The sequence below is a fragment of the Trichosurus vulpecula genome, chromosome 2 (genome assembly GCF_011100635.1).
Source record: "Trichosurus vulpecula isolate mTriVul1 chromosome 2, mTriVul1.pri, whole genome shotgun sequence".
In the NCBI taxonomy this organism is placed as follows: domain Eukaryota; kingdom Metazoa; phylum Chordata; class Mammalia; order Diprotodontia; family Phalangeridae; genus Trichosurus; species Trichosurus vulpecula.
Window position 1 is genome coordinate 87,413,234 of NC_050574.1, and position 13,082 is coordinate 87,426,315.

Here is a 13,082-nt window from a genome sequence, read left to right on the forward strand (position 1 = left end):
ATTCAAACAAAGGCCAGAATCATTAAAGGTCAACAGCAAAAAGTCCCACCTTACTATCACAACTGCTTGAGAGGCAAGTTCATAACTTTGCCTTTAGTTGTATCCCCATTGGTTAACATAGGGCTTTGCACACTGAAGTTGCAATAATTACTTGTTGATTTACTGACTGACCAATAAACTCTACAAATACTTTGTAATTGAAGACACAAGATAAGAAATATAAAAGCCAGAGTGTTAGAAATGTGATGATAAGTTTGGAAACAATTTAGGTTACGGCCACTATAGTTTGAAGAGTTCTACACAATCCCCAATGTGAGACCAGTCCTGCCAGGAATGAATGATAGACATAAAGACAACATTTCAGTATGCCACTTACTTCTGAACCTGCGCCCCACATCTGGATTCACTGTGTTCCATTGCAAACACTTGAGTAGGTCTTTTCTCTTTTGCTGAGTTTTGGCAAACACGGCCAGGGAGGCTGGTAGTCACTGCCTTCCATACTCGCTCCCTGATACTCTTTGTCTTTAGGCCATAGATAAGAGGGTTCAGCATAGGAGGGATGACTAGGTAGAAATCAGCCAGCAGAACCTGGGTGTGCAAGGGCACTACATGCTGCCCTAACCAGGCCATGTAGATGGACAAAATGCCTGGCAAGTAGAAGAGGACCATGACACATACATGTGAACCACATGTGCTGAGTGCTTTGACTCGGGCCTCTTGAGAGGGGAGCCTGAACACAGCCTGGAGGATCAGACTATAGGAAACAGCAATGAGGATAACATCAATCCCTACAATGATGAAGGAAACAATCAAGCTATAAAGACTGCTGGGCATGTGATCAGCACATGCCAACTTGGCCACAGCCATGTGTTCACAGTACGAATGGGGGATCACATGGGAGGCACAGTATGGCAGATGGACTACCATCCAGGTCATTGGAGTCATAGCTATGATAGCTCTTGCTATGATGGCCATGCCCATCCCTATCATGGTCTGTGGTGTGAGGATGGTTTGATAGTGCAGAGGTTTACAGATGGCTATATAGCGGTCAAAGGCCATGGCCAGGAGTAACCCTGTTTCTGTCGCTGTGGTGGCATGGACGATGTACATCTGGGTGAAACAGGCAGCAAAGCCAATGATGCCATTGCCTGACCAGAAGATGTTCAACATCTTGGGGATCACTGATGTTGACATGACAATGTCCACAGCAGCCAGGCCACATAGAAAATGATACATGGGCTCATGCAGGGCACTGTCTGTCCATATCACAGTCACAATGATAATGTTTCCTAATAGAGCTATAGAGTACATGGCACTCAGTGGGACTGCCAGCCAAAGGTGAGCAGCTTCCAGCTCTGGGACACCCAGAAGAATGAAAGTAGCTGTGTTAAATGATGTGTGGTTGGATGGAGAGCCCAACATCACAGGGGAGACTTCTTCCCTGCAAACAAAGCCATAAAAGTGATCAGAGATTGGAGACCAAGGATCCTAGGCTACTAATTTTAATGGCTGACCAAAGTCTAAATGTAGTTTTTGAATGACATATGTTTCTCTTACATATCCAGGAGACACTGCCCTATTTCTATTTGATTGCTCTGGTATTTCTTCTTCAAGTAGGGCATATAGATGACCATTAACCCATAAAGGCAATAAAGGAATACTATCTCTCACATAGTCCTGAGGTTTTTAAGTTGGATATATGTATTTGACCAGAGTTTGTTAATTTTTGTCCTCAGTTTTTATCTTTGCAACTCTGTCTCACTGTCTCTCTATCTCTGTCCTTGTCTCTATCTTTCTCTCATCCTTCTCTCTTTCCTCTTGCCTTACCTCTTTTTTATTTTCCTCTCACATAGTCAACTTGGGAAAGACAACCTCTATACAATTAAGGAGAAGGCAGTGGGAAGAGCATTGAGTACTTGAACCTCACTCTAACCTAAACTGGCTCATGGGAAGAATAGACCCATATACACACTTTTCAGTAAAGATACATTTCATTCAACAGGGAGAGAGCAGGAAAGGGACAGAAGGAGGAATTAAAGAAGGATATAGTAAAAGAGAGAATTGTCCTAAGGCTAAGCAACAGAAACTTTAAAAATGTACAAAAATAATTTTAGCTTTTTTGAAGTGTCAAAGAATATTAATTTTAGAGGTACTCAACAAGTGGAGAACAGATGAACAAACTATAACATATTAATGTCGTAGATTACTGTGACAATTTTACCTAAATTATTTTACTTATTCAGTGTCATACCAATCAAATTAATAAAAAAATTATTTTACAGAGCTGGATGAAATAGTAAGAAAAATCATCTGGAAGAAGAAAATGTCCAGAATATCAAGGGAATGAATGAAAAGAAATCCTAGGGAAGGTTGCCTAGCCAAAGCAGATATCAAACATCACTATAAAGCAGCAGTCATCAAAACTACCTGGTACTGGCTAAGAAACAAAGTGGTGGATCAGTGGAATAGGTTAGGTACACAAGACACAGTAGTCAACTACTACAGCAATCTACTCTTTGATAAAACCAAAGAATCCAGCTTCTGGGCTAAGAATTCACTATTCCACAAAAAACTTCTGGGAAAATTGGAAAGTGCTATGGCAGAAACTGGACATAGACCAATATCTTTCACCATGTACCAAAATAAAGTCAAAATGGGTTCATGATTTAGAAATAAAGACTGATACTATAAGTAATTTGGGAGAGCATGGAGTAGTTACCCTATCAGATTTATGGGAAAGGGAAGAATTCATGACCCAACAAGAGATAGAGAACATTACAAAATGCAAAATGGATAATTTTGATTATGTTAAATTGAAAAGTTTTTGTATAAACTAAGCCAAAGCAACAAAGATTAGGAGGGAAGCAGAAAATTGGGAGAAAATCTTTAAAACTGGTGTCTCTGATAAAGGCCTCATATCTAAAATATACAGGGAAATGAGCCAAACTTATAGGGATAAAAACCATTCCCCAATTGAGAAATGATCAAAGGATATGAAAAGGCAGTTTTCTGAGGAAGAAATTAAAGATATCTATAGGCATATGAAAAAATGCTCTAAATCACTATTGATTAGAGAAATGCAAATTAAAACAACTCTTAGGTACCACATCTCTCCAGTTATATTGGCTAGCATGACAAAACAGGAAAATGATAAATGCTGGAGAGGATGTGGGAAAATTGGAACATTGTTACATTGTTGGTGGAGTTGTGAACATATCCAGCCATTCTGGAGAGCAATTTGGAACTATGCCCAAAGGGCTATAAAAAATGTACATACCATTTGACCCAACAATACCACTCCTAAGGCTATATCCCAAAGAGATCACACAAGTGGGAAAGGGACCTGTAAGTACAAAAATATTTATAGCAGTTCTTTTTTGTGGTAGCAAAGAATTGGAAATCAAGGGGATTCCCATCAATTGGGAAATGGCTGAACAAGCTGTGGTACGTGAATGTAATGGAATACTATTGTGCTATAAGAAATAGGGAAGATAAGGAGTTCATAATAACCTGGAAAGACCTACATGATATGATGCTTAGTGAAAGGAGCAGAACCAGGAGAACATTGTACACAACAACACACATATTGATTCTGTGATGACTAACTTTGATAGACTTTGCTCTTAGCAATGCAAGGCTCAAAGAAAGTTCCAAAGGACTCATGATGGAAAGTGCTATCTACATCCAGAGAAAGAACTATGGAGTCTGAATTCAGATTGAGGCAAACTATTTGCTCTCTTTTTTTCTCTCTTCTTATTTGGTTTTGTTTCTTCTCTCTCATGATTCATTCCATTGGTCATGATTCTTCTTTATTACTTGACTATTGTGTAAATAAATTTAATGTGAAGGTATATATAGACTCTATATCAGACTACATGCAGTTTGGGGGGAAGGGGAGGGAAGGGAAGAAAACTGAAAACTCAAGAACAAATAGAAATGAGTGTTGTAAACTAAAAATAAAAAATCTAATTAAAAAAGAAATGATGAAGAGAATGTTTTAAAATAATCAGGAAGAATTGTTTGAATTGGTGCATAGTGAAGTAAACAAAAGTAAGAGAATAATTAATGCCATAAGATTGTGGTAAAGACAAACAAGTTTGAAAGAGATAGGGATTCTGATCAGCATAATGACCAACCAGAGTTCCAGAGGACTCATGATGAAAGAAACTGCCCATTTCCTGATATAAATGTGAAGTACTCAAAGTGTAGAAAAGTGATATTTTATTTTTAAATATCTAAAGTTAAAATTTATTTTCCTTGATTATACATGTTTATAGCAGGGTTTTTCTTTTTCTTTCATTCTCAATTGAGGCTAGTGGATGTAGAATTGGAAAGGAGAGAAAATGGATTTTTTTTTCTGATTAAAATGTAAGTTAAAAATAACTATAACAGAAGAGAGTCCAGATTTTTTTGCCTTTCCTTAAGTGCAGAACTAGAATAAAAAAAAACTGAATTACAGTGAAACAAGTTTATCAAAATAAAAAGGCATGTGTGTATGTGTGTGTGTGTGTATGTAATTTTTAACAATGATACTCACACACAATTGAAATAGTCTACCTCAGGACAGAATTAAGATTTCCCAGAATTCAAGTCTCTTATGCACAGACTGAATGCTCTTTACAAAGATTGTTACACAGAAAATGTCCATTTAGGTATAACTTTGGAGACATTCCTTACAATTTAATTTTTAACAAGCAAAAGTTGTGCAGTCTGATAAGACAGAAAATGCAAAGGATTTGTAGTCTCAGAGGACCAAGGTTCAAATGCTAGTTCTGCCAACTATTACCTGTGTGACCTTGGGAAAAATAACTGCACCTGCCTGGATCTCATTTTCCTCATCCATAAAATGAAGGAACTGGACTCCATGACTTTTAAGGCCACTTTTAGCTCTTAAATATATGATCCTATGAAACTCCCTTGGAAACCTCACACTATATGATAGTGAATTTTTATTATGATTTTATAAATCATTTTAATTTTAACTTGATTAATAATTCATTATAGAATCTCAAAGCAAGAATCTTGTTAGGACACATGAGTCCAGAATCTGGGCAGATGGAAACATGACCTTTTAGAGATGTATGTTTCTAGTTTTAAGAGAAGCTAGTGACTCCAAAAACAGGGAACCAGCCCAAACTCCTTACATAAAATTGAGTGTAAATAATTCAACCAATATTAACTGAGGACTTACTAAATGTCAGGCAGGCAAAGTGTGATTTAGTAAGGATATAAAAACACAAACCAGATAAGCTTCTGCCCTGGAGAAGTATATGAGTAGGAAGAAACATTTCAACTGGGCGACCCCTCCTTACCTGCTGTGAGTGTGCCTGGCATAGCAAGCTGCAGTCAAACAGTGAATAATGGGGTCTCAGAGCAGGACAGAATGTTTCTGTGGTAGGGCTTTCTAAACCTGAAGGGGGGTACTCATGGTAAAAGGGGAGGGTGGCACAAAGCATGGGCTAGTGGGTAAAGCTTGAGGCCAGAGGAGCATGAGGCACGGAGTTTCTAATCATGGCTCTGCCACTTACAGAGAAATTGAGTGACCCTGGGCAAGTCACTTCATTGTATAAATTTTCTCTTTCTCCAGAGACAGCATGAGGAAGTTAGAACTGGAATGGCTCTAAGAAATCATGCAGTCTAACATGTTAGGCTATCTATTCCCCTCAGTCACTTTTCTGAGCCCTCGTTCCTCCCCAAATGAGTTCAACAGTTGTTTCAATAAATTTCACTCACTCCATTCTGAACTTGTCCTCCTGGAAGTATTACTTCAAAAAAGTTCATTTGGATGACCACAGCAGCCAGTAAGTAGAATGAAGGAACAAAAGAAAGAAAGAAAGAAAGAAAGAAAAAGAAAGAAAGAAAGAGAGGAAGGAAGGAAGAAAGGAAGAAAGAAAGAAAGAAAAAGAAAGAAAGAGAAAGAAAGAAAGAAAGAAAGAAAGAAACAAAGAAAGAAACAAAGAAACAAGAAAGAAGAAAGATACAAAGAAAAAAGAAACAAAGATACAAAGAAAGAAGCAAAGAAACAAAGAGACAGAGAAAGAGAAAGAGAGAAAGAAAGAAACCTCAAACCTTCTCTCTCTCTCTCTCTCTCTCTCTCTCTCTCTCTCTCTCTCTCTCTTTCTAGAAGGTTGGAAAGAAGGCAGGAAGGAAAAAAGGAAGGAAGGAAGAAAACGACGAAGGGAGAGAGGAACAGGGGAAGGGAGGATGGAAGGGCAATTATTGAATGCCTACTATATACCATACACTATGCTATATGCTTTATAAATATTATCTCATCAGTCCTCGCAATAGCACTTAGAAATAGGTCTTAATATTATAACCATTTTATAATTGAGGAAGCTGAGGCAAACAGAGGTAAAGTGACTTGTCCAGGGTCAGATGCTAGTAAGTGACTGAGGTTGGATTAGAACTTGGGTCTCCCTTATTTCAGGTGCAGCACTCTATCCACTATGCCACCTACCTACCATTAAGGCATGAAAGGAAGGAATGTGAATTGGCCCCCTCCTTCTTAAATGAAATTTAGACTTATAGGCACAGTAACTGTTCATTCAAAGTCAACTCCCCTATTTCCTTGTATAATATGTTCCAAGGTCTATAAAGCCTTATAACTAAAACCTTATCCTAACATAGTGGTCATTAGTAGGATGCAGGGGTGTCAATCTAATCCCTCTATGCTATGGCACCATGGAAAAGAGATAACATAGAATAAGCTGTTGTGCCCCCTGTCCCATGTAGCTCTAGAGAAAAGAGGTAGATCATCAATGTTTTGTATTTATTTGAAGGACAATTTAAATTCAATAATAGAAATAATTTTAAAATAGCTGCATTTACCAACTATAGAACTGGATGATATTATAGGGAGTGAGTTTCCAGTCCTTGGAAGTATTCAAGAAATAGCAGGATACCTGTCAGGTGTCACCTAGTCTGGAGCAGCAGACTGGGAATGAGAAAAGCTTTAGTTAAACTTCTGCCTCAGAAACTCAAAAACTCTGTGATTCTGGGAAAATCATTTACCCTCTCAGGCTCAGTATCCTCATCTCTAAAATGGGGACAATAATGGCACCCACTTCACAAAGTTGTGAGGCTTAAATGAGATGAAATACATAAGATGCTTCATCAGTCTCAGATTTTGCCAGTCTTTCATTTCCACTTATGATGTTTTTATTAGTCTGTTGCCCTCAGTCTCAGTTTCTTCATTTTTAAAGGAGACAATAGAACCTACCTCACAGGGAAGTTTTAAAGATCAAATGACAATAAATGTATATCATTCTAAACATCTTAAAATACTACATAAATATGAGTTAATGTCATCATTATCTTAACCAGGATGTCAGTCTTCTCCACAGCACCACAATGATTGCTTCAAAAGCTAAAATCCTATAATTCTTTATCTACTAAGAATATGTCATACTTCAAAATAAACCATTTCCGCTTTACATTGTGTCAGTTGGATGGGATCACTGTTGAGAGTTCCTCAGGTTCAGAAATTCTATGATCTAATGACCCTTCTCTTCCTCCAACATGGCATGGTACCATTGAATTAGAGTCACACCTGGAAGAACCCACAGGTTTCTAGCCTGAGCTCTAGACAGGTAAAGGGAGTCAATAAGCAAAGTTGGGACTTGAAGTCAGGTCCTTTTATTCCAGATGCAGAACTCTATCTTTCCATTGAATCCCCATTGCTGGTTTCTTCACCTTGACCCCTGGCTTCCCTCTGAGAGAATTAATGGAACATTCAATGCTCCACTCTGAGGACACCCCAACCCCAATGGCCTCATCCACCAACTCAGTGACCCACCTCCCTGGCTAACGTTTGCCAGTTTCCTCAGATGTGGCTTCTCACACTACCACTCCATGCTTGGTCTGATCCAAGGGAACAAGAACTTCAATGAAGTGCCTTAGGGATAAAATGTGTTGTAACAGAAGGAGCAGTAAATGTATGAGGGATGCAATTGGACCTTTATATGGAAAAAGCAGCTTCTAGATTTGACTCGCTTTTACCTCATGAACCTGAAGCATCCAGAATTCCAGCCCCCACCAATCACCCAATTAAGCCCCAATATCACCCTTGTTTCCAAATACAGTAATTCCTCAGAGGCTTGGTTGCTTTTTGCTCCCTAATGACAAGAGAAACAAACTTGATTTTTCATCCCATCTGTGTCACTGATTCAGTGGGTAATACGTTGCAAGTCTCTTTCCTTCTCCTGGCCCAGTTTATTCATCTACGAATGAAAGGCCTTGGACTGGGTTTTCTCTATAGTTCTTTCCATTCCAAGTTACTATCATGTTATGAACCTTAGCTGAGCTCCTTGGGACTGATTAAGCAGAGAAAAGGGAGCCCTGAGCATTCCAAGGAGAGTAATGGGGAGGGGAAGGCCACAGTGGAACATCAGCCCTAATAAGTCTGAATGTCTTTGGCCCCCAGAGTCTCCCTAGGGACCAGTGAGGAGGTTCTCCTCACAGCTGTCATCACCTCTTCCATCATCAGGGTTTTATTGGGACGTGAATGCGAAACCATGGCTGACATCCATGTGACCATATCCAATGCATAGTAGCAAGGTGTACCACCTTCATTCAGGCTTCCTGAAGCCTCAGCTTTGTTGCCCTAAGTGTGCTCAGAAAGGAAAACGATAGAGGCTGTGGAGAACCAACTTAAAACTTCTTCCTGTTAGATACCAAGTGACACAAATGAAAATATTATTTCTTACTTTTGTCAGCCTTGATGATCAGAAGTAGTTTAGCTCAATTTTAAAGGCTTTAAACTTATAGTTTTGAGTTCTGTAATATAGGAAAAATCATCAAAAAATTTTATTTGAAGATTTTTTTTAGAAAATCCTAAACACTCAAAAAAACAAATCCAGATCTTAGTAGTTTAGTACTTTGAAGATCTATAATTTGAGAGATGTGAATTTTGCCTCCCCCAATTCAATTTGCACCCACATTTTTGAATTACTAGGAGTTTTCACTATGGGTAAGCAATGCATCACTCCACAATTTACCATGTGATTGATGACTCTCTCAACATAGCCAGTCTGTTCTTTCAATAACAGGCACACAATTGCTCACTAGGTCCATTCTTGAAACATTTCCAGCTTGGGAGGTCAAACCAGTACCTGAGCTCCAGTGAAATGCCTTTTTGGAAATTCAGGGCAATCTATCTTAATACAACTGTAGTACATCAAATCATCATTTTATTAGTGTGGGAGTTTCCTCCAAGGAAAATCAAATGCCAACCATAAATGATTAGGAGATAGTCTTAGAGAATTTCAGGAGGTTCAGAAAAGTTGTGATTTTTTCATGACTACTCAGTGGTTCAGTGTAAGACAGATGACTTGGATTCACAGCTTTCAGACTTAAAGGGCATTGCCTTCTGCTCCCCAAGGAAGTCTGATATGGGGGTCACATAGTTTGGCTTTGTGTTGTGGTTTGGCCCAGTAACCTCAGCAGCAGTTTCTGTAGGAGCTTAGTAATAGACCTGGTTCCCACTCATGTCTGGAGGGATTCCTGGAAGAGCATCAATGCCTTCCTGGTTATTCCATGGGAATGTGTGTGTGTGTGTGTGTGTGTGTGTGTGTGTGTGTGTGTGTGTGTGTTCATTAGGCAGAGAAAAAACACACATACTACACAGCAGCATGGGCCCCAAACTTGGAGGATTACCAAATGTAGGGTTCCTAGAGGGTGCAGTTATAAGGTTTTTCTTGATTGGGAGCACATTTTTAATGAATCAGATGGATTCTCCATTGCTCACTTGGATCTAGTCTACCAAGAGAGAGTAAAGGCGGGACTTTGAGCGCAATTCTTAGTGTCCACAATGTCCCTTAATATTAGCTCTGAAAGAGTCAAAGTGATCACATGATGGCATGGTCAGTAAGACTACCAAAGCTCACTGACTACAAATGGCAGCACTGTATCTGTTATGGCATGGAGGCTATTAGAGAAGATAGCTTCATTAGCAAACTGGAATGATGAAAGATAAATAAAAATGCTGATTATTTTGTGGGTTTATTACTACTAAAAAAAGAAAACCCCGAAGAAGCTGATCAAAAGTGAAGTACCATTTATAGTAATGACAACTACATTAAACATTTGGATATTATTTGAACAATTAAAGCCCATCAATTTGCTTTTTACCAAGAACAGAGTTAAAATATGAAGATGGATAGATATGTAATTCCAATACCCAGACCAAGGAAGGATAAGGGAAAGAAATTAAAATATAGTCCAACATCAACAATGAATATTTTAAAAAAAAAGATCCTATACAGAATATTATAGCATTTTGTCTACCCCTAAATCATTCACTGTGATTAAATAGGATTTATACCCAAAATGCAAAGGTAGTTGCAACATGAGGGAAACAAATAATTTATCCAATCATATGGAAAATCCAAAGTATTTAAAATCACATTGTTATGTCAGTAGATTCAATCAAAAGCCTTTGATAAAGTCTAACAGCTACTTATACTTAAAAAAAAAACCTACACAATTTAGGTATAAAAGGGTTTTTACTACAATAAAAACATTTATTGAAAACCAAAAGCTAAAATTATATGCAATAGGAAAATATTTGATACTTTCTTCATAAATACAGGATAAAGTAAGAATACTGCATTTTCCCACTGTTATATGACAATGCACTTAAAATGGTAGAAAGCAATAGAGAGGATTATGAAATGTAAAATGGATAATATCTGAGTGAATCAAATAAGGCATATCCAATAATTGTAGAGATAGAATTACAAGTTATTAAAGAAAATTACAATAGTGGATTAACACTCAAGAGAGGCATAAAAAGTAAACAGGAAAGAAAAAGAAAAAAATACATGTTATTCAATAAGGGTAAACTGTTTACATTCCACATGGGAAGGTGATACTTGTAAACCTTTTGAATTTTATCTTTATTATGACATTTAAAAGGGATATACATAGACAGAGGGTGTGGGCATAAATTATCTGATATGATGATTGTGGTATTAATGTGATTAAAGACCTTCCTTGCCCATTAATCCCATTAATAAGTCTCAGGTGGAGCTAGTTAAGGGAAGCTTGATTAGGGGAGGCTTGTTCGTAGGAAGGCTCATACCCTTTTGCTAATTAAGTCATGAGAAGTGTGAAGCCCCCCAGGCTCTAAAAGTAGGTATATATACTCTGAGGGTAGCCATTAAGCTAGAGCTCTCAGAACTGTGGGAGGAGAGGATGCAGGCAAGCATAAAGCTAGGATCTGTGAGGGAGGGTTTACAGAGCTCACTGGAGGAGAGGATGCAGGAAACCAGCCACTCAATAGGATTTGTGAGTGAATGTTTACTGGAAGGACCCAGCAGAGGGGATGGTTACAGGATGGCTTGGCTCCCTGCTGTAATATTGTGTTTTAAGTTCTTTGCTGTTATGATGAAGTGGACTTATTGCTTTTGGAATATATTCACTGCCAGTTTGAATTGTAGTTATTGGTCTTGAGCTATTGATCCTCTGGTCTCTGAATAAATTCTTTACTTCTTCTGCCTTCTGTGTGGACAGTGTCTTATATTCTGTGATACAAAACTATACAGGCATATTCATGGTCAACATCGATATTGTGACACTTGCCTTACTGATATGATGATAAGAAACCTAATTAAGGGGTGAAAATGGATTGTAATGGGAGATTAAAGGAAGAGGCAGAAAAAGGTAAATTATATTACATGAAGAGGCACAAAGCATATTATAGTAGAGAGAAAGAAGGGAGGGTGATAAACATTGTTTGAACTTTACTCTAATTAGATTTGGTTGAGGGAGGGAATAAGATACTCTGAAATTGAACTTGCCCTACAGGCAGTAGGAAGGGAAAGGGGAAAGAAAAGGAAGGGTTGTTTAGAAGGGAGGGTAAAAGTAGTAAGGGAAAGGTGAAAGAAAAATGAGGGGGCTGACAGAAAGGAAGGAAGATTGAGGGTGGCAGTGATCAAAAGCAAAAGTCTTTTGAGAAGGGAAAGGGAGAAGGAAGAAATAAAGCATAAAAGGGAAAAAATAGGGTAGAGAAAGACACAGATAGTAATCATAACTGTGATTGTGAATGGGATGAACTCTCCCATAAAATGGAAGTGGATAGCAGAATGGATCAAAAAATATAATCCTACCATATCGTGTTTACAAGTAACACATTTGAAACAGGGGGATACACACAGGGTAAAGGTAAAAGGCTGGAGCAGAATATATTATGCTTCAGCTGAAGTAAAAAAAAAGGGGGGGGGTAGCAATTCTAAACTCAGACAAAGCAAAAGCAAAATATAGATCTTATTAAAAGAGATAAGGAAGGAACCTACATCCTGCTAAATGGCACCATAAACAATGAAGTAATATCTGTACTAAACATATATGCACCAAGTGGCACAGCATCCAGATTCTTAGAGGAAAAGTTAAGGGAGTTACAAGAAGAAATAGACAGTAAAACAGACAGTAGTGGACCTCAACCTCCCCTTCTCTGAACTAGAGAAATCTAACCTCAAAAAAAAAACTCAAGAAAAAGTTAAGGAGGTGAATACAATTTTAGAAAAGTTAGGTATGGTAGACATCTGGAGAAAATTGAATGGGGATAGAAAGAAATGTACCTTTTTCTCAATGGTACAAGGCAACTGCACAAAAATTAACCATGTAGTAGAAGATAAAATCCCCCAAGCAAATGCAGAAAGGGAGAGATATTAAATGCATCCTTTTCAGATCATGATGCAATAAAAGTTATATGTAATAAAGGACCATGGAAAGATAGACTTGTCTATATATATTCCTTCTAATTGCCCTAATAATAGGAAAGTTCTTATGAGTTGTAAGTATCATCTTCCCATGTAGGAATGTAAACAGTTTAACCTTATTAAGTCCCTTATGATTTCCCTTTCCTGTTTACCTTTTTTGCTTTGAGTCTTCTGTTTGAAAGTCAAAATTTCTATTCAGTTCTGGTCTTTTCATCAAGAATGCTTGAAAGTCCTCTATGTCATTGAATTTTTTTGCCCTGAAGGAAAATACTCAGTTTTGCTGGGTAGGTGATTTTTGGTTGTAATTCAAGTTCCATTGTCTCTGGAATATTATACTCCAAGCCCTCTGATCTTTTAATG

General features: G+C 38.0%; 1 protein-coding gene across 1 annotated transcript; it reads right to left on the minus strand.

Annotated features, from left to right (window-relative positions):
• Positions 1-372: 372 nt before the first annotated feature.
• On the minus strand, positions 373-1,434 carry LOC118836638 (olfactory receptor 52I1-like). The gene has a single exon (XM_036743876.1). It carries the CDS (start codon positions 1,420-1,422, stop codon positions 373-375), a length of 1,050 nt encoding a protein of 349 aa, XP_036599771.1. The 5' UTR covers positions 1,423-1,434.
• Positions 1,435-13,082: the final 11,648 nt, after the last annotated feature.

Coding starts and splice junctions, on each gene's coding strand:
- LOC118836638 (XM_036743876.1), bottom strand. CDS start 1,422: ATGTTGGGCTCTCCATCCAACCACACATCATTTAACACAGCTACTTTC.